We start from the raw sequence: 23577 nt of genomic DNA on the forward strand, positions 1-23577 counted from the left end.
GTGTTAGCCAGGATGGTCTCGATTTCCTGACCTCGTGATCCGCCCATCTCGGCCTCCCAAAGTGCTGGGATTACAGGCTTGAGCCACCGCGCCCGGCCCACACTTTCAAATGTCTTGAACATTCAGGTAGGTGAAAATTCTATGTCTAAATTATCTGAATCTAAACCTGTTTTCTGGATAAACATGTATTTTTGCACAGTTTTAACATACACTGATGTTCCAGGAATGTAATTATTGTATAATCAAGAGACGACTGTCCCGTGTTTCATTCAGAACTTCACCAAAACGTGTTTGCCATTTTGGATCACAATTTTGTGATTTTTGAAACAATATAAGTCATAGCTTTGTGGCTGTGGCATTCAGACAACGTCTATGTATAAAGGCGACCACTTCATTAGGTCTCCTGCGGCAGCCAAGACCAAACCCATTGAAGTATGTGACAGATGACGTTCCTCTTTTTTTTCTCTTTCATTACACTTAAGGCATAACATTAGTTTTTAATATGTAGGTGTGTATGTTATGTATGATTTTCTAGGCCATTAGGTATGAGTATCAGGTCAGGAGAATAAGATAGACATTACAAACTATTTGTTAGCAAAAGGGGGCAGTGGGTGTGAGTGACAGCGCGCCATCCACTGGTCCAGTTCCAAGACTCCCACACGTGTCCGCACCTGCAGCTTCACCTCCCCAGGCTGAGTCCCTGCTTGGCTCTAATTCTTACCTGCCCCATTCCCCAGGGGTAACAGTCCGCGTGGGCCAGACCCGAGCTAGCCGCCCTGGCTGCGGCCACAGCTGGTCGGGCGTGACCACCGCCGAGGCGGAGAGACTTTGCTCCTAGAGAGGCCCGGCCGCCTGGTGACGCACATCCGGCTGCGCCGGGGAGCAACCCGCTGCGGAGGTGAGTGCTGGGCTCTGGGCGCCGTGGGCCGTGCCCTGTCCCACAGGCTCTGGGTCTGGCTGAGACGCACTCCCACCCTGGGTGCAGCTGGGTCTCCGGTGGCCTATGCTGCCAGGAGGCCCAGGCTGGGAGAGGGAGCAGGGCGGCGGCCCGGGGTGTTCTTCCGCGCTCCTCGACTCCAGCTTTGGTCTTTGTGGCTCAGTAGGTTGCGCCCATTGGAAGGGGAAACCCATGTTGCTGTCCCAGCCACGAGGCCCCGAGCATTTAGCACTTGATCAGCTGGGGGAAGATGTGTCGGTGCAGCCAAAGGGTGAAATATTTGCGGGCATGAAGCGGCCCGAGGTGATACCACAAGTCGTTTGACATGCTGAGGTCTGGCAGGAACATTAACCTATGTGCATCCCAAGTATGGACCGTGTGCTCCCAGGCTCCTGACATAGGGTCAAGAATTAGGGCCGCGTGGGAGCGCAGAGCCCCTCCCAGTCACCCGGCAGCAGAAGCCCGGCTTTTGGAGGACACTGTCTCCTGGAGCAGTGTCGGCCGTAAAAGGTAACTCAGCCCTACTTCTCTCGGCTCTGGGGTGACAATGACCTGGGAATGACTTCTACAACGTAGTTACGAGTTCACTCAGTTTTAGAATATATTTAATAGTTTCAGAATCGCTAATTCACACCCCCATGAAAAACAAATTTACTACCTAAAGTACAGTACTTGAATACAGGTCTTTTTGTCTTTAATCTTATGGTGTTTAGTCAAGTTGCTTATCCCTTTTGTTTCCTACCACTTAGGTGTGGTTATGTTCATTGTAGTATAGTTAGGCACATTGGCTGTTCTTTGTATTACATTTTGGGTCCTCACTTTCACCCTATCCTTGCTGGTTTATATATTTATTTAAAATATATATTTATATGTTATATATATAGTAATAAAAAGCATCCATGAACATACCACTCAATTAAGAAAGAAGATTTCCAGTACTGCTGAATTTATCAATGTGTTCCTCCTCCTCAACCCAACTCCCAGCCTTCAACCCCTAGAGGTAACAGTTATCTTGAATTTTGTGTTAATTGTAGCCCTATTATTTTTAAAAATAAGTACATATGCATGTATCTGTAAGCAATATACTTAAATTTTTTTTTGTTTTGAGCTTCATATAAATGGCACCATTGTTTGTATAAGTCATCTGGGACTCTAATAATTCAATGTTAAGTTCCCAAATTCTTTCTGTGTGTGGCTTCTGGGTAATGTTCCATTGTAAAAACTGTATGGAAATTTATCGATGTATTTTCAGTGAACATGTGGGTTGTTTTCAGTGTTTTGTTATTAAAATGTGCTGATAACGTTTTTGTACATACCTCCTATGTATGTGAGTTTCTCTAGGATGTAAATTTTTAAAATTAGGTACAAATGTTGAATTATGTTAAACACCTTTGGTATCTGTTTTGTTTTTTGTTTTTTTCTTTGAGACAGAGTCTCACTCATCGCCCAGGCTGGAGTGCAGTGGCATGATCTCGGCTCACTGCAAGTTCCGCCTCCCGGGTTCACGCCATTCTCCTGCCTCAGCCTCGAGTAGCTGGGACTACAGGCGCCCGCCACTACGCCCAGCTAGTTTTTTGTATTTTTAGTAGAGACGGGGTTTCACCGTGTTAGCCAGGATGGTCTCAATCTCCTGACCTCATGATCCGCCCTCCTCAGCCTCCCAAAGTACTGGGATTACAGGCATGAGCCACCGTGCCTGGCCTGGTATCTGTTGAGATGGACAGTGGGTTTATCTTTCTTTGATTTATTAATGTGAAAAATATACTAATTAGTATCCTAACGTTGAGGTTTGTTTATCTTCGTGGGATAATCCTACCTTACTCATGATGTATTTAATGAACTACTGGAGTCTATTCCTTGATAGAATTTTTGCATTAGAATTCATAAATGAGACTAGTCTATAGTTTTGCATCAGTATTGTGCTGGCACCATAAAAAGAATTGGGAAACTTACTTTGCTGTGCTCTGCTACGGTTTACATAGTGTTAGAATTACTCATTTCCGAAACATTGAAAGGATTTGCTCACGACACATCTGAGCTCAGTGTTTTGTGAGAGTTGCTTCTTCACTGGCCATCTTGGTTTAATTACGTAAAAGTAATCAAGGATTATGTAGAAAATCTGTATAATGTCATAACAGGAAGAAACCCGGAATCGTATTTAAAAAAAACTTTCCCCTTGGGAGGGAGCCAAGAGACCAAAGAATGCCTTGGACAAGTCCAGCTTGGCAAGTAGATGAGTTTATCAGGACTTACATACTTACTCCTGGATGGCTGCAGGACAGCTTTAGAGACCTGTGCTGCCCCTCGTCTCTAAGTACTTTTAAGAGAATTTTCTGGCTCTTTGTCTACTGCATTTAAACGATGAGGCTTTTCTTGGTAGGTTCTCAATACTTTCTAGGATGTTTACGTTCTTTAAACACCTGCTCCTCTGCTGAGCCCCATGGTCTTGACTCACTGCCCGGCCTTCAAGGTTCAGGCAGTGGGTATGCACCCTTGACTCTACACCCTTGACTAGCTGAGTGGGGTACCTATCACACACTACATATGTAACTGGTAGAGTTGGTTTATCTAAAAATGGAGTTGTATATTCTCCCATCACAGAATAAGTTTTCTCTTTAAACATCAGATAATATATTTTTTTAAAGGGACACGAGTCACAAAAAAAATCCTGAAAAATGTGTAAAGTAGAAGTTGGTAGATTGAATTATATAACCAGCATGCAATAAAGCCAGAACTTATTAAACAGAAGAAATTAGCAACAGCAAACGATCCTAAGCAATTAGTAGGTCAGAGACAAAACAGAATTGCTGACTGACTATAAAACAGTAATTAAAACATGAAATATAAAAACCTCTGGAATGTGGCAAATAGCGAATCCTGAGGAAAATTTGTGGCCTTATCGGCTTTAATTGCCAAACAGGAAAGAATGAAAATAAATGAATAAGTCAATAGGAAAAAAGCCTTTTGTAGTCTAAGCTTCCCCAAAAGCAGAACTTGGAACAAAGATCTGTATATAGGAATTTATTTAGGAATGTGGTGGTAGGGGCAGAGTGAAAGACAAGGGGAGTGAAACAGAGATGGGAGAACTGGTACAAGGATGCACTGGTATGCTCGGCCCTCAACAGGCTCTGCCTTGCAGGGCCTTTGAGGAGCCTTGGAGTCTTAAGGCTGCCTCGCTGGGGGATCGACGGGGAAAACATTTATTCATTGGTTTCTCTCTGCCATTGGTCAAGGGGGTCCCACAGGTGTTTACGCCCCTGCACTTCAGGGCCCAGTAGGTGTCCACAGGTGTCCCACATAGGACACTAGAGAAGCCCCAGGGCAGGAACCAGGTATAGGTGATATAGGTGCTTGTGAAGGTTCCAGTAGGTTGCAGCTTCATAAAGCTAACTAAGGCCTCTGTAGAACTGGACTAAGGATGAGACAAGAGGTTTGGAGTGGTGCTTACACTGCCCCTTACAGAGTTGAAGGAAGAAACTAAGACAGCAGAATTAGTGAATTTAAAACAAATAGAAGAAAGTAGTGTTGCTCAGCTAGAAAAGCTGGTTCTTTGAAAACAAAAGGAAATCACATTAAAATAAGTAAACCACTGCTCAGCCTAACTGTATTAGTCTGCTTGGGCTGCCATAACAAAATACCATAGACTGGGTGGCTTCACCAACATACTTACTTCTCACAGTCCTGGAGACTGGAAGTCCAGGATCAAGGTGCCAGCTGATTTTGGCCCCTGCCAGGGCTGTCTTCCTGGCTTATAGATAGTAGCCCTCTCGTTGTGTCCTCACATGGGGGAGGTAGGGGGTGAGTGGGGGCGTGGGCTCTGGGTCTCTCCTTCTTGTAAAGGCACCAGCCCTATTGGACCTCATTTAACCTTAGGACCTTTAGTCCCACCCTTAGGACCTCATTTATCCTTATTACGTCCTCATAGGCCCCGTCTCCAAGTACAGTCACTTGTCTCATGAAGCTAGAGCTTCAACATATGAATTTGGCAGGGACATAAATGTTTAGTCTCTAACTCTAACCCTGGGAAAAAGGTCTAGAAAGCACATATATTCAAAAGAAGAAGTGGGAAAAGCAAACTAGCCCTGGATATGGAGGAAATGGAAAGAATCATGAACCAGTATTTTCTGCAACTCTGTACTTGTAAAGTTGAAATCCTGGAAGAAATGGATGATATTTTTTAGGAAAATGTAATTTCAAGAATGACTTTAAGGGCAGTAAAAGTCAGAAAATCACCAGTCCCTGTGTTTTTGAATACAGTGAACAAGAGGTGCTGGGTCACAGGACTGGCTGCTACAGTGATCTCCTCTCTCAGGAGCTGAGGCAGAAGTGCGGGCTTTGGCTCATTCACTATCAGAAGACTGGAAAGTATGGGCAACAGCCTGGTCCCTAATTTCCAGCTCCCAAGAGCTCTCCAGAGGTGTTAGGATTCTTGAAGACATTCAGAGCTCTGAGGAAATGGGGCAGGATACTGGGGGGCAGCTTCCCTCTTCTCCAGGCGCTGCCTCCCTGAGGCTTGACTCCCCAGGCCTGTGTACTGGGGCTGCAGCCCAGCCAGCCCAGCTTCTCCTGCTGTGATACTGAAGATGATGCTTGTTTTGAGAAAGAGAAATAAGTCAAAGATCTTGATATTGTCCTATTTCTTTTTTTTCTTTTTTTTTTTTTTTTGAGACAGAGTCTCGCTCTGTCGCCCGGGCTGGAGTGCAGTGGCCGGATCTCAGCTCACTGCAAGCTCCGCCTCCCGGGTTGACGCCATTCTCCTGCCTCAGCCTCCCGAGTAGCTGGGACTATAGGCGCCCGCCACCTCACCTGGCTAGCTTTTTGTATTTTTTTTAGTAGAGACGGGGTTTCACCGTGTTAGCCAGGATGGTCTTGATCTCCTGACCTTGTGATCCGCCCTTCTCGGCCTCCCAAAGTGCTGGGATTACAGGCTTGAGCCACCGCGCCCGGCCGATATTGTCCTATTTCTTGAACTGAATTGTTGATACATGACTCTTTGCTTTATTTTTAGGTTCTGCCTACATTTTATTTTATTTATTTTTATTTTTTATTTTTTTGAGACAGCCTCTCACTCTCATCACCCAGGGTGGAGTGCAGTGGTGTGATCTTGGCTCACTGCAGCCTTGACCTCCCGGCTCAAGTGATCCTCCTACCTCATACTCCCAAATAGCTGGGACCACGGGCACGTGCCACCACTCCTGGCTAATTTTTGTATTTTTTGTAGAGACAGGGTTTTGCCATGTGTCCAGGCTGGTCTTGAACTGAGCTCAACTGATCCACTTGCCTTGGCCTCTCAAAGTATTGGGATTATAGGCACGAGCCACCGTGCCCAGCAGGTTTTATATGCACTCTTCTTATTATTATTTTTAAATTTTATATATACACTCTTCTGTGTGTGTGATATGTATCAGAATTGTAAAGCCCTAGGGTTCCTGGCAGTGAATTTCAGTGTCATAGCCTGGAGTCCTAGGCACTGAGCCAGTGAACAGATCACTCCCTTCTTGGGCAGCTCCTGTTCGCACTCTTATTTGGATGCAAGCTGCCTGTGTCTTGCATTTTCCGTGAGGGGCTGTGTTGCTCTGGTGGGGGTGGCTTGCCTCACACTTGTCTCTCGTTGTGTTTCTCCTTAGCTCCAGTCCTTCTCTGAGAGGGGGACCAGGGGATGGCAGCCATGCACCTGACAGCCTGGCCCCAGGTGAGCTGTTGGTCCTTCAGCTCTTCCTCTGGGCAGTTTCAGATTGAAAAACATTGAGAAGGGGAGCTGGTGAGCCTCGGGATGACAGCTGCTTCCCCCTGCTGGACTGGAACTTACGGGAAAGAGGTGTTGTACGGGGAGGGTGGCAAAGACCAGGACAGTAGTGAGTGGAGGCAGCGGGAGAGTGAGCAGGAGAGCAGGAGGGTGGTGGTCTTCTGCACACTGAGGGTCTCTGCTCCTCTCTACAGGAGCACCCCCAGCATAGGGCTCTGGGTGAATGGGGATGTGGAAGCTGCCCCTGTAGGATGTTCTTTGCAGGGGTGTGAGTGGAGGACAGTCACAGAGGATTGGACTATCTGTGGTGGGGATGTAGGGAAGAGGAATAGCAGGACCTGATCAGAGAAGGATGGCTGTGCCTCTTAATTCAGGGGTAAGGGAAGGTCACAGGGAGTGGAGTCAAGGGAGGGGGAAGAGAGTCACATGGGATGAAATATCTCATTGTCCTTGTGAAGCTTTCAAAGCTTAGCATGCAGACTTTAGGTATCTGAGAAGAGCTTTCCACCCTGTCCTGCAGAAAAATAAACCTGCAAACCAAATTTTCCATACACTTCCAGGGACTTCACGGATCCCCTGAAGCTCATCCATGGACTTCCATGGACTTCTGTGGACTACAGGTTGAGAACAGTCATAGCCACAGTCACACCAGTTGTATCGTTGGAGGCTTACTATGCTCCAGGCGCCATGCTAAGCCCTTTGTACGGTCGTTTGGTCTTGACAGCCACTCTCTGTGATAAGTGCTGTGTTGTACTCTTTCCACCTAAAAAGAAAAGGGAAAAGGGGAGTAGAGTAACTTGCCCAGGATCACAGAGTTTATTATGTGATTCAGAACTGCTCAGCCATAAGGCAGCTGTGGAACCAGTGATGTTAACTTGGTCAGATTTGTGATGTGTATGGAATAACTGGTAAGGAAGATTCAAAAGCACGGTGACCACTTCACAAAGAAGAATCCCACTGGTCCCGTGACATGGGCTTCATCAAGGAAAGCCATCATTAAAGAGGAATCCAATTCAAGTAATGCTTAAGAGAAAAATTACGGCCGGGTGTGGTGGCTCACGCCTGTAATCCCAGCGCTTTGCGAGGCTAAGACGGGTGGATCACTTGAGGTCAGGAGTTCAAGACCAGCCTAGCCAACATAGTGAAACCCTGTCTCTGCTAAAAATAGAAAAATTAGCTGGGTGTGGTGGTGCATGCCTATAGTCCCAGCTACTCAGGAGGCTGAGTCAGGAGAATCGCTTGAGCTTGGGAGGCAGAGATTGCAGTGAGCTGAAGTCACGCCACTGCACCTAACAGAGTGCAGAGTGACAGAGTGAGACTCCATCTCAAAGAAAAAAAAAAAATCTTTCGGACATAGAGAGTCAAAGGATTCATGGTAATAAGGAAGGTGGGAAGTCAAGAACAGTTCCCAGGTTTCTGGCTGGGGTTTCTTGTATGGATGATTCTGACCCCAGCTGAGGTGTAAATTCAGAAGGAAGTGCCAACTTACTGGGGTTGTGGTGGCAGCACACAGTGAAGACATTGTATTTTGTGCACAGAGGTTACTTGTTGAAGGTCACACAAAGAAGACTCACAGAAACACCTAGAGATTGGACTAGAATTGCTGTTGGGTGGAGGTCAGTAGACTCCAGGAAGACACATCCTGGCAGAGAACAGTTGAGCAGCAGATCCCTGCCAGTGAGCCCCTATGGTTGTTAGAGCAGGTTGAGGTGGGCAGAGGGTGAGCCTGCCAGAGGCTGGAGGAGTGGTTGGGCCTGAGAGCGACACGCAGCATCCCTGAGTGATGGAGCTTGTGCCAACCACATAGCTTAGTGATGCAAAGGGGAGAGTAGCTGGCCAGTGGGAAGGCTGATCTGCCTGCTTTCCCAAATGTTCTGGGAGAAACAGTGAAGCTTTCGGAGAAGTTGGAAAGGCTGAGACTTGAATAGGAGAGGGTAAGGAAAATTCTGGCTTTCCAGGAAGACCCCGCAGCCTGGGCAGCATGGAGCATCCATGGTTGGAGGTGCTCAAGCAGAGGCTGCACAGCCCCTTGTTAGGGCGTGTGTGAGGGGAATCTGGTGGGGCTGAATGAGACAGAAACCGTGGCTGATCTTTGGGGGTAGCTTGAGCTGTGAGGATGAGGGCGATGGGTGGGCAGCGGAACAGGGCTGAGGTTAGGCGCAGGGGAGCCAAGACCTCAGGGGAGTGGTGTGGGAACTGCTGGTGGATCTGCCCCGAGTTTGCTGAGAGGGAGCAACTTATCTAAAAGAGTGGAGTTGGCTTTAGAGAATTTGCTTATGGAAATTCTTTTTCTTTCAGCCTGTCTTATGTTACCTCTTATTCGTGTGAAAAATGGCATGAGGTTTCCCTGCTGTGGAGGAAGTTGGATACTCTCTAATTTACTTTCTCGATGTTTTTTCTGAGATATTTCCCTTGTTGTTAATGTTTTGTGCTCTCACAAGTACCCTCCCCAAGCCCTTATACTGCCCTCTGCCCCTCACTTAGGGCCTGAGCCATGGAATTGGCCCTAGGGCAGCAGGAACCTGTTGTTTCAGAAGTTGGTGACCTTTGAGGACGTGGCTGTGTACTTCACCCAGGCGGAATGGGATGGTCTGTCCCCTGCACAGAGGACCCTGTACAGGGATGTGATGCTGGAGAATTATGGGAATGTGGCCTCCCTGGGTAAGTCCTCTCTCCCCTGGGAACCTGGACTCTGCCAGTTGGGGTTCCTGGCTTGCTTCTCCCTCACAGGTTACTGGGGGGATCTCTGGTAATCCTTTACTGAGTGAGAACCCCAGAGCTGTTCCTAATTTCCTAGACTAAGAGGTTACTGGCAGGGGCAAACACCAAGCCTTTTGTAGGCCTATATAGGACTTTGCTTGGAACTGGTATGCACTGTTGATCCAACCCATGAAAGCTATATTTTGGAAACACTGGAATCCAGTGACTTTCTGTTTCACAGTGGCATCTTCAGTTTCCCCCTCATCTTACCTATCTTGAGTCTTCTCAAGGATCTCAGTGTACTCTGGATATTTCAGGCCAAGGTCAAAAAGTGGTATCCCTTTGGGCAGAATCTCCCTGCTTGCCCTGCATGAGGTCTCCTAGGCCTACAGTCTGGGCCCTTCCCATGCGCTCCCACACTTTCCCAAGCCTTCACTCCCAACCCCCACACTTACCTCCCAAAGCCTTAGACGTCTCCAAGGTCTCTCTAGTCCTTCCTAAGCCCCACAGTACTTTCCTATAGTCCTGAGGCTTGGGACCTCCTGGGGTTCTTACCTTCTCTCCCCATTGCTGAGACAATCTGAGAAGAGGCTTAGGAATTTATCTGTGGGAGATTATTCATCTATTTCTCCTATTTACCTCTCCCAAACCAGGATTTCCACTTCTCAAACCTGCTGTGATCTCACAACTGGAGGGAGGAGGTGAGCTGGGGGGCCCACCTCCACTGGCTGCAGGAATAGGCCTCTGGGGCCTCTGGACTGGTAAGGAAGGTACATACTTCCCATTCTGTTGGAATTTAACACTTTAGGCATAAAGCCAACTTTAGCAACATATAAACATACTATGTTTATTGGCCGGTCATACAGAGTAAAGTTTAAGTAAATTTTGATGATTCATAGAGATAGGTAGTCCTTATCTGTCTTCAAAGTTTGTTGTCTAATTCCAAGAACAGATCTTTTTTCAAACCCTTCATTCTGACTCTTTTCAATTCTAATTTTGGAATCGTGCCTTTCTCAGACAAAATTAATGGACTCAGTAATTTGGGGGTTCCTTGGCATTTCTAAGCATTGTTCACATAGTGTGGAGGATACAGAATTAACAGCCTTTTCACACAGACAGAAGTGGTTAAAAGCACAGTCTTTAGAGGAGACTTTCTGAGGTCCAGTCCCAACTGTGTTGCTTCCTAATTTGCGTGACTTTGAGTGGGTTATTTGAATGTTCTCATCTCTGAAAATGGGTTAATAATAAAATAAGGTAATAGTACTAGTCTTGTGGGTTGAGAATTAAATGAGATAACACATATCAAGTGCCTAGCTTATAGTGCATGCTCAGTTCAATATTTTTATTTTGGTGTTGGGGAAGACAGCTGTACACAGGGAAGGTAATGTGGAAGGGAGGAAGTGCTCTTGATTTTTGCTTCTTAAATGTGAATGTGTAAATGAATCCTGAGGTCTTACAGATATGCAGTAAGTGCAGAGTCTGCATTTCTATGAAGTTCCCGAGTGATGTGGCGATGCCAGTACTTCTGGTTACTAGACCACACTTGAAGGAGCAGGGCTCCAATTGGTGCCAGCAGAGTAGCTGCCAAATGACTTCTCATTCCCCCGAGGCCCCCTGTTATTTCTTGCCTTTAGAGTCTGTGAGATTCTCTTGCATTTTTCAGTGAGTCTTCACTTTTCTTAGATGGTTTCTGTGGGTTTTTATTCCCTTTGATCATTCCATCAGATGATACCTGACCAAGGAAGGCATGCTTTGGAAATGGAGAGTTTGCCATATAATGGGCTTGACAAATACAGGAAAAAAAAGTGATATTGTGAGGTCCTTAATCAAAGGACCCTGTATTTTGTCCTGTAGGCAGCTGACTGTCCTGAAGTCTTTGACCTTTCCAGGAAGCCCATTATGGTCCTAGCTGGGGATAGAAAGATTAATGTAGTCAATGTGTGTGGGTTAATTGGGATGAGGAATCAAACAGGCTCTAGGCAGGCAGAAAGGAGGGCAAAGGGCATGAGGCCCATGGCAGCAGTGTTGACTTTCTTTTTAAAAATCTTCAGAACCCCACTCAGTGATACCTGTTTAAGACTCGTTTGCTGGAACTGTGTCAAATGGCCATCCTCACTGCAAGAGAGGAAAATGAAAACAAGGAGAGAGATTTCACCTATGATATTGAGAATAATTAAATTATATTCAGTGTTGGTGAGAATGCAGCAAAACAGGAATAGACTTCTGGAGAGGATGACTAGACATCTGATAGAATAGATGTCTGAGTCAGTTTGGGCTACAATAACAGACTGCCATAGACTGGATGGCTTATAAACAACAGAAATTTATTTCATACAGTTCTAGAGGCTAAGAAGTCCAAGATCATGGTGCAGGCAGGTTCCTTCTGGCAAGGGCCTGCTTCCTGGCTAATAGACAGCCATCTTCTCACAGTATCCTCGCATGGTGGCAAGAAAGGGAGCTCTCTGGGATCTTTTTTAAGGTCATTAATCCCATTCATGAGGGTTCTGCCATAGCCCAACCTCCTAATACAGTCACATCAGGGGTTAGGATTTCAGAGTATGCATTTGTGGGGAGGACAAACATTCAGTCTATAGCAACAGATGAGTATTATTTTTTTAGTTGGGAAGAGACCAATATTATTTAGAAAGTGCTTGCTGGGGAATCCGGGCAATTGGAGGGGCTTGAGAGCAATTATGAAATATTGGGGCAGGGGGCATATTACATATGGTTGAGGAGTGATGAAAGATGAAAAAATATGAGGCAGCATTTTGGAACTCAGCTTTTGAGAAAGGTGGGAACAAATGCAGAGATCAGTAGTTCTAGTTGTAAAGACTACTGGTATTATAAAAAGACTTCTAGGGAATGATCAAGTTTAGGATTGGAGGAAGAAGTGAAAGGAAAAGGCAAGGTTAATGCAGTATTTGGAGGGGAATAGGAAGAGATGGGATGAGATGACCCTTAAATAGAACCTGTCTAAAGTAGAAATGAAGTTGAAGGAGGAATTTTGGAAAGCCCAGAGTTAATGTTCTAAGGAAAGAAACAAAATTATTTCCATTTTGCTCCCTGGTGCTCCTGACTTTTGTCATCCCCCAAGTTGCCACATCCTGTTGGATCCTGTGCCTTTTCCTTCTTCAGCATTTTCTATTTTTTTTTTTTTTTTTTTTTTTAAAGTAAGGAACTGAGTGCCATAGGAACAACTAAGAAGAAACTGCAGGGTGTAGAAAAGCATGGTGTGATTAAAGAATGCTGATCTGGTGGACAAGACCTAGAATTTTATTCCACTGCTGTCACTGTTTTTTTTTTTGGGGGGGGATGGAGTCTCGCTCTGTCGCCCAAACTGGAGTGCAGTGGCATGAACTTGGCTCTCTGCAGCCTCTGTCTCCTGGGTTCGAGCAATTCTCCTGCCTCAGCCTCCTGAGTAGCTGGGACTACAGGTGCGTGCCACCATGCCCGGCTAATTTTTTGTGTTTTAGTAGAGACAGAGTTTCACTGTGTTGCCTAGGCTGGTTGCAATTCCCAAGCTCAGGCAATCCGCCTGCCTCAGCCTCCCAAAGTGTTGGGATTACAGGCGTAAGCTACTGCGCCCAGCTGTCACTTTTAACCTTCATGTGATTGGTTATGTTCTCTACAGTGGCCTTGCTTTAGGCACAGTGAGACTGGTGATTTTTTTTTTTTTTAATCATTACTTTCATTGCTTTATAATATTGACACCTACTCAACGGTACAGAAAGTGTATAAAGTGGGGAAGCAAGTCCACCAAACTTCCTATGCTAGTTTGTTTAGTTTCTTATGGATTCTTCTAGAAGTTTTCTGGATATGTACAAGTATATATATCTGCCTTTTATATTTTTCTTTACACAGATGAAAATCTATTCTATATACTGGTTTTTCAACTTGCTTTTCCATTTGATTTTATCTTTGATGTCTTTTTATGTCAACATGTATGGATTTATTGTATTCTTTTACTAGTTACATATTAGTTATTCCACCTTATGGAGAAACCCTAGGTTTTTTGACCTAGTCTGATGATTTTAAGGAGCCCTTGATTATTATGGTCTTTTATAGCACAGTTCTCTTCTTTTTTCTAACATGGTTCTTACATGACATTTTATGTTTTCTGTTTTTTATAGTAGATATTCAGACTGACAATGATTTGACAAAGGAAATGTATGAAGGAAAAGAGAATGTATCTTTTGAACTTCAAAGGGACTTTTCCCAGGAAACAGACTTTTCAGAAGCCTCTCTTCTAGAGAAACCACAGGAAGTCTACTCAACAGGAAATATAAAGAAGGAGAAGAGCAACACCATTGATGGAACAGTGAAAGATGAGACAAGCCCCATGGAGGAGTGTTTTTTTAGTCAAAGTTCAAACTCATATCAGTGTCATACCATCAGTGGAGTGCAGCCCTCTGGGTGTACAGGATTGGGGAAAGCCATCAGCTTTGATACAAAACTCGTTAAGCATGAAATAATTAATTCTGAGGAAAGACCTTTCAAATGTGAAGAATTAGTGGAGCCCTTTAGGTGTGACTCTCAACTTAATCAACATCAAGAAAACAACACTGAGGAAAAGGCTTATCAGTGTTCGGAGTGTGGCAAAGCTTTCAGCATTAATGAGAAATTAATTTGGCATCAAAGACTTCACAGTGGGGAGAAACCCTTCAAATGTGTGGAGTGTGGGAAAAGCTTCAGCTACAGTTCCCATTATATCACACATCAGACAATCCACAGTGGGGAGAAGCCCTATCAGTGTAAGGTGTGTGGGAAGGCCTTCAGTGTTAATGGAAGCCTAAGTAGGCATCAGAGAATCCATACGGGAGAGAAGCCTTATCAGTGCAAGGAGTGTGGAAATGGCTTCAGCTGTAGTTCTGCGTATATTACACATCAGAGAGTCCACACTGGGGAGAAACCTTACGAGTGTAATGACTGTGGGAAAGCTTTCAATGTTAATGCAAAATTAATTCAGCACCAGAGAATCCACACTGGAGAGAAGCCTTATCAATGTAATGAATGTGGAAAAGGCTTCAGGTGCAGCTCCCAGCTTAGGCAGCATCAGAGCATCCACACAGGAGAAAAGCCCTATCAGTGTAAAGAGTGTGGAAAAGGCTTCAATAATAACACAAAACTCATTCAGCATCAGAGAATCCACACAGGTGAGAAACCCTATGAATGCACTGAATGTGGAAAAGCCTTCAGTGTCAAAGGGAAGTTAATCCAACACCAGAGAATTCACACAGGCGAGAAACCCTATGAGTGTAATGAATGTGGGAAAGCCTTCAGGTGTAACTCCCAATTTCGGCAGCATCTGAGAATTCACACTGGGGAGAAGCCCTATGAGTGTAATGAGTGTGGAAAGGCCTTCAGCGTTAATGGGAAACTAATGCGGCATCAGAGAATTCACACTGGGGAGAAACCTTTTGAATGTAATGAATGTGGGAGATGCTTTACTTCTAAAAGAAACCTACTTGATCATCACCGAATCCATACTGGAGAAAAGCCCTATCAATGTAAGGAATGTGGGAAAGCCTTCAGTATCAATGCCAAACTAACTAGGCATCAGAGGATACATACTGGGGAGAAACCTTTCAAATGTATGGAATGTGAGAAAGCGTTCAGCTGTAGTTCTAACTATATTGTGCACCAGAGAATTCACACTGGAGAGAAACCCTTTCAGTGCAAGGAGTGTGGAAAAGCCTTCCATGTTAATGCCCATTTAATTCGGCATCAGAGAAGCCACACTGGGGAGAAACCCTTCAGATGTGTGGAATGTGGCAAAGGCTTCAGCTTTAGTTCTGACTACATTATACATCAGACAGTCCACACTTGGAAGAAACCCTATATGTGTAGTGTGTGTGGGAAAGCATTCAGGTTTAGCTTCCAGCTCAGTCAGCATCAGAGTGTCCATAGTGAAGGAAAATCCTAATAATGAGAAAGATGTAGAAAACTCTCAAGATTAATGCCAAAATGGATCAAGTATCATCAGATTCACCCATTGAAAAACCCCCAAGAGGGAACGAATATGGCAGAGTCTTCATATGGAAAGAGTTTTTATTCTATTCAATTTTTAATCAGGAAAGGATGACTACTTAAAGAGAGACAGCCAAAAATAAATAGCTTTGTTTTGTACCAACAGGAATTAGAAAATATAATGAAGGAAAAGATTTCATTCCCAGCAGCATCAAGAAAAGTAAAAAGTAGATTTTCTAGAAATAAACAGTTATGGAGGACTTGTATGGAGAAATTTAAGTCTTCACTGGGAGCCACTTTAGAAAGGAAATTTGAATAAATGGAGAGAGAGAGAAGCCTTGTTGTTGGATAGGAAAACCCATACTAAAGATACCCTACCCGCATTAATTTATTTGTTTAGTTTTTGACAACAAGCATGTATTACTTTTGAAAAGATGAAAAATAAAGATTTATTTAAAAAAGGAAAAAGATATGAGTACATTTTTAATTTTCATGTAATTGAGAAAACCTTTCTAAGCATTAGATGAAAGTCAGAAACTAGCCACAGGGTATGTACTGATAAATTGACTACTCAAAACTAAATATTCCTATATGTTTTTGTTTTAAAGTTTAAAAGATAAAGCACAAAATGTGGAAATACTTTTGTAAAATTTGTGATATAAAAGTATAGTATTTGGGCATGGTGGCTCAGATCTGTAATCTCAGTGCTTTGGAAGGCTGAGACCTGAGAGGCTGAGACGGGAAGATTGCTTGAGGCCATGAGTTCCAGACCTGTCTGGGCAACATAGCAAGATCCCATCACTACAAAAAATAAAAAAAGTTAGCCAGGCATGGTGGTGTGTGCCTGCAGTCCTTGCTGCTTGGGAGGCTGAGGCAGGAGGATCACCTGAGTCCAGGAATTCGAGGCTGCAGAGAGCTGTGACCACCACTGCACTCCAGCTTGGGTGGCAGTGAGACTCTGTCTCTTAAAACATTAATATCTAAAGATAAGTAATTTAGACACTGACACTAACAGCTTTTAAACAGATATAAAAAAATGACTGTTAAAGTAAGAAGAGATACTCAGTCTTGGTAGTACTCTGAGGAGTGAAAATTAGTAAGTTTTTTGCATATTACATTGTTATATATGCATACATGGGATACTATGCAGCTGTCAAAAATGACATTTACTATAGATGCCCTTTATGTAAGTATAAAATGTAGTCAACAAGATAGCATGTTACAGCGTTTCTATTTTGTAGTAACTGGAACTCTTGCATAAACACATGGCTTTTCAGGTCCTGAAGGAAGGTGGCTGCCTTGGATTCCCAGTGTCATTGATGGTTTTCAAGGTCTCTGATGAAAATCTTGGAAGCCTCAAGATACTCTTTAAAAGGGAATCTCTCAACACTTAAAAAAAAATCTAAGCAACGGGCCGGGCGCAGTGGCTCATGCCTGTAATCCCAGCACTTTGGGAGGCCGAGGTGGGCGGATCACGAGCTCAGGAGATCGAGACCATCGTGGCCAACATGGTGAAACCCTGTCTTTACTAAAAATACAAAAATTAGCCGGGCGTGGTGGTGCATGCCTGTAGTCCCAGCTACTCAGGAGACTGAGGCAGGAGAATCACTTGAACCCAGGAGGCGGAGGATGCAGTGAGCCAAGATCATGCCACTGCACTCCAGCCTGGGCGACAGAGTGAGACTCTGTCTCCAAAAAAAAAAAAAATTCTAAGCAATAATAGGAGCAGGCAAGCTAACTCTCAGGAAGCCGGAGAACAGCAGGCCCAATAGTAAGTAGTAAGAAAGGGACCAGAAAACACAGGCAAGGAAAGGACAAGATAACTTCTGCCATCCCCCAAGTGCCACACACCCTCTCCTCACCATGCCCACCTGTGAGCTCTGTAAGGTGTATGCTGTTTCTGGCCCCCAGGCTTCTTAGAGCAGAAGCTAGTCGGCATTTAGTTTCGAATGAGGTTCAAAACCACTGGAGGTTTTCTGAATGTGGGACAGTTATTTAAGATAATTGGACTGGGAGCATCATCATTGTTCCTTCAGATCCTCATGTTCCAGGTCTTCTGACATGCCACAGATAAAAACAGGAGAAAAGCAATCGCTAGTAAATGAGACTTAACCATCACCAGCAAACTCCAAATCCTCATAAGCATTCCTGCAGGCCCAGAGATACTCAAATGTCCTCAAAGTCAGATAGATGAATGAGGCTGCTCAGAGTGACAATGAGTAGGCAGCGTGGAGAATTTTGAAGAGTGCATGTCCTACCTAAAGAAGGCAGCCTCTACTCAGCTGTAGCAAATTCTGGATAGGCAGCAAAGCAATTCCAGTAATGCCAAATATTCTGAGTCTTCCAGAAGTTAGAAATCGGATTTTTAAAAATCTGAAATCTCTCTCTCTCCCTCTTTTTGCATGTTAAGATGAGGATTTATTGTCCCAGAATCCTTGAACAATTTTTAGTAAAAGTCCATTTCTAGGTGATGGTTTTCTTCAATAAATCCTACAGCAGAATCTATTTGTGGACACCAGGAGAGTATAACTGAGTATGGAGAAAATAGGGTCATCACCTGTTACTGGTAGTAAAGAAAAACTGCTTTTCACAAGACCTTTGATACCAAATGTGTTGGTTTTTCACACGATTCTCCAATTCTCTGCAGACACCGACTGGGTGTCCTACAGTTTTAACAATTGACACTTCCAGAGTTACTGAAGACACCACAGGTTAAGGGCTCAGTTCCACATGACTGCTCCGCACTTCAGACACAAGTTACAAGTAAAGGGTCCCCAGGTTACCCATGCTTCTGTGTGACATGGCTACAAATTGAGGGTTCCCATGACCCCTTCTTCCAGTTCAGTAATTTGCTAAAACAGTGCACAGAACTCAGGAAAACACGTTACGATTACCATTTTGTTGTAAAGGATACAAATGAACAGCCAGATGAAGAAGTACTTAGGGTGAGGACTGGAGGTTGGGTTATCCAGACAAATGATGTCCCACCCTTAAGGTTGCTGTGAATTTGCTCTAAGTTCACAGGGCTGTGAAAGGGCGGGGCCCCAATCAGAGGTAGTCAAACTGAATTTTATCCCTGGGAGAGTCCGAGGACAGCTGGGGGAGAAATGCGTAGAAAATGTACACTATATACTTTTAAAAGCAACATAATCATCATTTTGCCCATTTCCAAGTTTTGGATATCTTTTTTTTTTTTTTCCACACAGATGAGAAAACTGAGGTCTGAAGTGTCTTCACATCTCTAGGCCTCCATTTGATCATCTGTAAAACAGGGTAATAGAGAACCTGCGTCCCAGATATGGTTGTGAGGCCTGAATTACTTGCTGCCGGGAAAGGCTCAGCCGGAGCCTGGCCCAGAGGTGGTGAAGGGGGTGGTGGTTTGAGTGCGTGCACATCTGATGTACAGTCATGCACAGATGCACACATGCAGGAGGTCCCCAAATCCTTCTCCCAATGGGCACAAGCAAGATGCACACACAGACCCTCCCACAGACACACAACACACAGTGTACCCCACAGACTTCCACATACACAGACACACATGGACCCCCACATACATAGACACACACAGTGCACCTTGCAGACCCCCACATCCACAGACACACATAGATCACAGATACCCATGCACACATAGGCACATGCACAAGGACACACACAGACCCAACATACATAGATACACACAGACACACATGCACACACACATACAGATCCCCCCCACACACAGTCACACAGAGACCCCTCCCACACCCATAGACACACATAAGACGCACATGCACACATGACAAAGACACAGACCCCTCACATACATAGATACACACACATGAAGTACCCCGCAGATCCCCACATCCACAGACACACCTAGTGGTACACATGGTACACCCTGCAGGCCACACCCTCACACAGACAGTCCTGCACCAGCTCTCTGCAGCTTGAGGGCTGGTGTTGGCCAGGAGTGCTGCCTTGAGTATTTCAAAGGAGCCATTCCTATCCGAAAGGTTGTCACATGGCACGGGACCTCGGTAGAGTGTCCTAGGGATGCCATCGTGTAAGTCTGCCCCACCTCAGGCATCCTGGGAGCTGGGCATGGGAGGAGGCAGCCCCTGTAGCCCCCAGACCACACCTTGGGGAGAGGGGAGAGCAGGATTCTTCTTCCCTCTTCCCTTTGACCAGCCAGCCCTGTTCCTCTGGGCTGTTCCAGACCACGCACTGAGACCCTGGAGGGACCTGGCCACAGGGTCCAAGTCCTGGATTTACATTTCGAGAAACTGAGGCCCAGAGATGGATGGGATGACCCCTTGGTCATGCAGCAAACCAGGGGCTGATGTGGTCTCTCACTGGGGCCAGAGGAGAGTTCAGAAGGCCAGGGCTCACGCCAGCCTTTCCAGTTGATGGGCAGCTCTGCAGGTCTCTGAGACATGACAGTCCGTAGAGAGGGACAAGAAGTCCTGCAGCCCTGGCTTCCCGCAGGGTCCACAGTTTCTTTGCAGTGGCAGGGTCAAGGCTCGGACTCATGGAGGATTGAGACTCCCAGAGGACATAACCTGATATCTCAGATCTGCCATCAATGTCCCATGTGACCCTGGGCCTCAGGCTCCTGGTCAGTGCAGGGTGGGGATGGTCCCAGGACTCTGATGGTTTTCTCCCTCTCTGTAGACTTGTTACTGTCCAGGGCAGGTCATCTGCTCAGACCCCAATGACCAGAGGGTGAAGAAGGCTGTCAGACACCTGCAAAGTCTCGTGAAGTCACGTGACCCCACCACCCAGGAGACCTTGTAGCTTTGGTGTTCACCACACCAGTCTTGAGCCATGTGGGTGCAGTGGAGGCCTTACCAGGACAGCAAGAAACCTGAGCACAGGAGACTCCAGTACCCCGCACAATAGCACTTCTGCTTGTCTTAACTGGAGCCCTGGGCCTGGAAGGGGGAGGATTAAAGTCTTTCTCCTTCAGTCGGGATCTGCAAGTTCTGTCCCTGCAGTACAAGGTGCACACACCCACCTCGGCCTGTCACATTGGAAGGGACCTCAGAGAACACCTGGGCCTGCTCTGGCCAGGTCAGGAGGAGAAATGGAAGCTCAAAGGAAAACATGGCTGTCCTGTCTCAAGGCACCCGCAGGTAGAGGGGAGAGCCTGGTGAGAGGCCTAAGCAGGGCGTCCATGTGCTGAGGAGCAGAGCTCCTGTGTCATCTGCACAGCCTCCCGGAGGCCTGGGGGTCCTCCCTCTGCAGGGGCTGTGGGTTCTGGGAAGAGGCTTCTGGATTCTCTCCTGTTCTCTCTGTCTCTGAAATCTCCACTCCTGCACATCTGTTATCTTCTGGCCTGGAGAGGATGAGGACATCCTCGGACACATTCCATTGCACTCCATTCCATTCCAGCACTGTCCGCGGGCCCCGTCCACAGGCCAGGGCTTGACCACCTGCTGGGGAACCCTACATGGGCCAACCTTGGCCTTCTCCTGGGGAATGCCCCAGCCTGGGGGAAGGCGGGGATCCCTGTAGCCCCTTCCGCTAGCTCTCAGGCCCGGAGACTCACTACAGACCCGGTGGTCCTTAGCACATCCTGTACTGGCCAGGGTCTCAGAGGCCTCCCCTACACGGTCTGGGCCACCTCTGCTCGCTTTCCGGCTTTCTCCTCCTTCTGGATCTCCCAGTGTGCCGCCTGTTCCCCAAGTGGCTCCAGTGTTCTTGAGGCGTGGCCCCCACCCCCTACCAGGCACCGAAATCCCACCCACCCTCGGCTCAAGCCCAGCCTCCAGGAAGCCTTCCCGACTGCCCTGCGGCACCGAGCCTGTGTCCTCTGGTTGCCCCGAGGGACCCCAGCGCCCCCGCCACGGTAAGGGGCTGTTCTGCCGTGGATCCCCGCGCGTCTGCTGGTCCCCACCCCGCCATCGGCCCGCAGCCCCGCGGCCCACGTGCGGCCAGGCTGGGGCCTCCCTCGGAGGTGCTGGCGCCGGCGAGGCCGATTGGAGTTGGAGACTGCGCGTGAGCGCCCGAGAGCCCGTCTGCCCTTGCGTCGGTCGTGGGCCCGCGCTTCTGACCCTGGGCCTCCGCTCCGGCCTCGGTGTGGAAGCGGGCAGGGGAGCGGCGCCCTGCGTCCGGAGGTCTGCGCCCTGCGCGGTGGGTGGAGAAGCCAAGAGGAGTCTTTGCCTCCCCCGGCCCTTGGTGCCCCCTGGCGGCCGGCGCGCTCACTGCACCCCTGCCCGCTTTCCGGGAGCGCGGGAGGAAAATCCAAAAACCAGGCCTTGCGGCGCCGGCCAAGCGAGGGCTCGACCCCGTCCGACCCAGAGGAGTAGCTCTGTCACAGCTGCCCACGGCCGGAGTCTTGGGGTAGCGGGGCCGAGCTCCTGGTGGAAAGCTTCCCGTGGATCCTCCGGGCGTGGGGACATGGGAGTCTGTGGGGGGCGGAGATGACCTCGGAGACCCTGACCTAGGAAGCTCGGCCGCGCACGCCGCGCCCTGCAGGCCAGAATCCCAAGGACGCTCTGAGCGGTTGGTGCAGCCATTGCAACGCGGTGGCGCACGCCTGTGATCCCAGCACTGTGGGAGGCCGAGGCGCGAGGATTGCTTGGGGCCAGGAGTTCAAGACCAGCTTCAACACAGTGAGACCCTTGTCTCTACCAACAGCAACAAAAAGTACCCTTTTCTTACAAAACAAATCGAGTGAAATCCTGCTCTGAGGCCCACATTGTAGAGTTGCTGTCGAGGACTGTGGGGGAGGCGGAAAGTTGCCGACGGGCTCCTGAGAGTGACTGAGCAGGGGGCTTTGGTAACAGGTCCCTGGGGAGATAAGAGATGGACCCAGGACAGAAATCAGAATGCAGGACTTGGAATGCAAGCTCCCCATGGCAGGGACGGGACGCGAGGTAGGTGGGAAGAGCAATGCACGATGCGGGAGACGCCACCGTGCTTGTGGGAAGGGCAAGGCCACCATACTTGGCAAGGAATGCGGAGTTGGGGCTCCCCGTGACAGGGAGGGAGGAGGTGGGAGGAAGCGTCAGGGACTAGGGGAGCAGCGAGGAGGAGCCTGGCCATGCATTGCCTTTCCAGGTGCCCGCCAGAGGGCGCGCCAGCCCTCAAATAAAGATCTGAAGGCTCACAGTCGCAGTTCTGCCCAGATGACCCCATCTCTGGCCTTTGTGTTGGCCCACTGGGTGCTGGGGCCCCACCCGCCATTTGACTACAGCTGCCCATAGCCTCCGGGCTGGGGCACCTGCAGCTGAGTGGCTCTTCTAGGGGAGCAAAGGGAAGAAAACCACCAGCTAAACTGCCTGGAGTTTCCTAGCTAAAGGGGAAGAAGGAAAAATGCTGTTGGGATTTGCAGGGCCCCTAACTCATGACCCCATGTCTGGTTTTGGGTCTTTCTTATAAAATACACTTAACATGAAATTTAACATTTTAGCTTTTTTTTTTTTTCCCCCGAGGCGGAGTCTCACTCTGTTGCCCAGGCTGGAGTGCAGTGGCCGGATTTCGGCTCACTGCAACCTGTGCCTCCCGGGTTCAAGTGATTCTCCTGCCTCAGCCTCCTGAGTAGCTGGGATTACAGGTGCCCACCACCATGCCCAGCTCATCTTAGCTATGTTAAAGTGTACAATTCAGTGGCATTAGTTACATCACAATGTTGTACAACCATCACCACCCTCTAGTTTCAGAACTTTTTTGTCACCCCAAAAGGAATTCCAGACCCACAAAGCAATGGCGTCCCACTCCCCTTTGCCAGCCCCTGGCAACCACTCACCTGCTTTCTGTCTCTAAGGATTGGCCCTTTCTGGATATTTCATGTAGATAGAATCATACAGTATTGGCCTTTTGTGTCTGGCTTATTTCACGTAGCGTAATATTTTCAGGTTCACCCTTGTGGTAGCGTGTATCAGAGCTTCATTCTGTTTGATGGCTGAGTAATGCTTCATTGTATGGTTACACCACATTTTGTTGATCCATTCTTCAGTTGGTGGACACTTGGGTGGTTTCTTTTTGGCTATTGTGAATAATGCTTCTGTGAACACTGGTGTACAAGAAATGTTTAAGTCCCTGTTTTCCAGTTTTGGGGCATATACTTATGAGTGGAGCTGCTGGGTCAGATGTTTAACTCTGAGGAGCTACCAAACTGTTTTTCACCATGGCTGCCCCATGGCATTCCTATCAGCAACATAGGAGGGTTCCACTTTCCCAACGTTCTCACGGAAATTTGTGATTTTCTGTGGTTTTGGTGGCTGTCATCGCCATCCTGGGG

The 23577-nt window shown here is 47.2% G+C and overlaps 1 protein-coding gene and 1 long non-coding RNA gene across 10 annotated transcripts in view; one reads left to right on the forward strand and one right to left on the reverse strand.

Annotated features, from left to right (window-relative positions):
* LOC105526121 overlaps positions 1–833 on the reverse strand; it is a 6194-nt gene extending 5361 nt beyond the window's left edge. Inside the window, exon 1 of the long non-coding RNA XR_001004023.1 lies at positions 722–833. This is a non-coding gene — a long non-coding RNA (uncharacterized LOC105526121). The remainder of the gene's footprint in view (positions 1–721) is intronic.
* Positions 355–15818, forward strand: ZNF23 (zinc finger protein 23). 9 transcript variants are annotated; one of them, XM_011961981.1, is made up of 6 exons: positions 888–1447; positions 6565–6629; positions 7244–7303; positions 9168–9344; positions 10037–10144; positions 13517–15818. In XM_011961981.1, exons 4-6 carry the CDS (start codon positions 9311–9313, stop codon positions 15304–15306), a joined length of 1932 nt encoding a protein of 643 aa, XP_011817371.1. In that variant the 5' UTR covers positions 888–1447; positions 6565–6629; positions 7244–7303; positions 9168–9310; the 3' UTR covers positions 15307–15818. The 9 variants fall into 9 exon arrangements, with proteins under 9 accessions (XP_011817365.1, XP_011817376.1, XP_011817380.1 ...); XM_011961968.1 differs by having other exon boundaries at positions 9218–9344; positions 13514–15818; XM_011961975.1 differs by lacking the exon at positions 7244–7303 and having other exon boundaries at positions 355–898; positions 13514–15818.
* The last annotated feature ends 7759 nt before the right edge of the window (positions 15819–23577 follow it).

This window comes from Colobus angolensis, unplaced genomic scaffold (genome assembly GCF_000951035.1).
Source record: "Colobus angolensis palliatus isolate OR3802 unplaced genomic scaffold, Cang.pa_1.0 Scaffold116, whole genome shotgun sequence".
Taxonomy (NCBI): Eukaryota; Metazoa; Chordata; class Mammalia; order Primates; family Cercopithecidae; genus Colobus; species Colobus angolensis.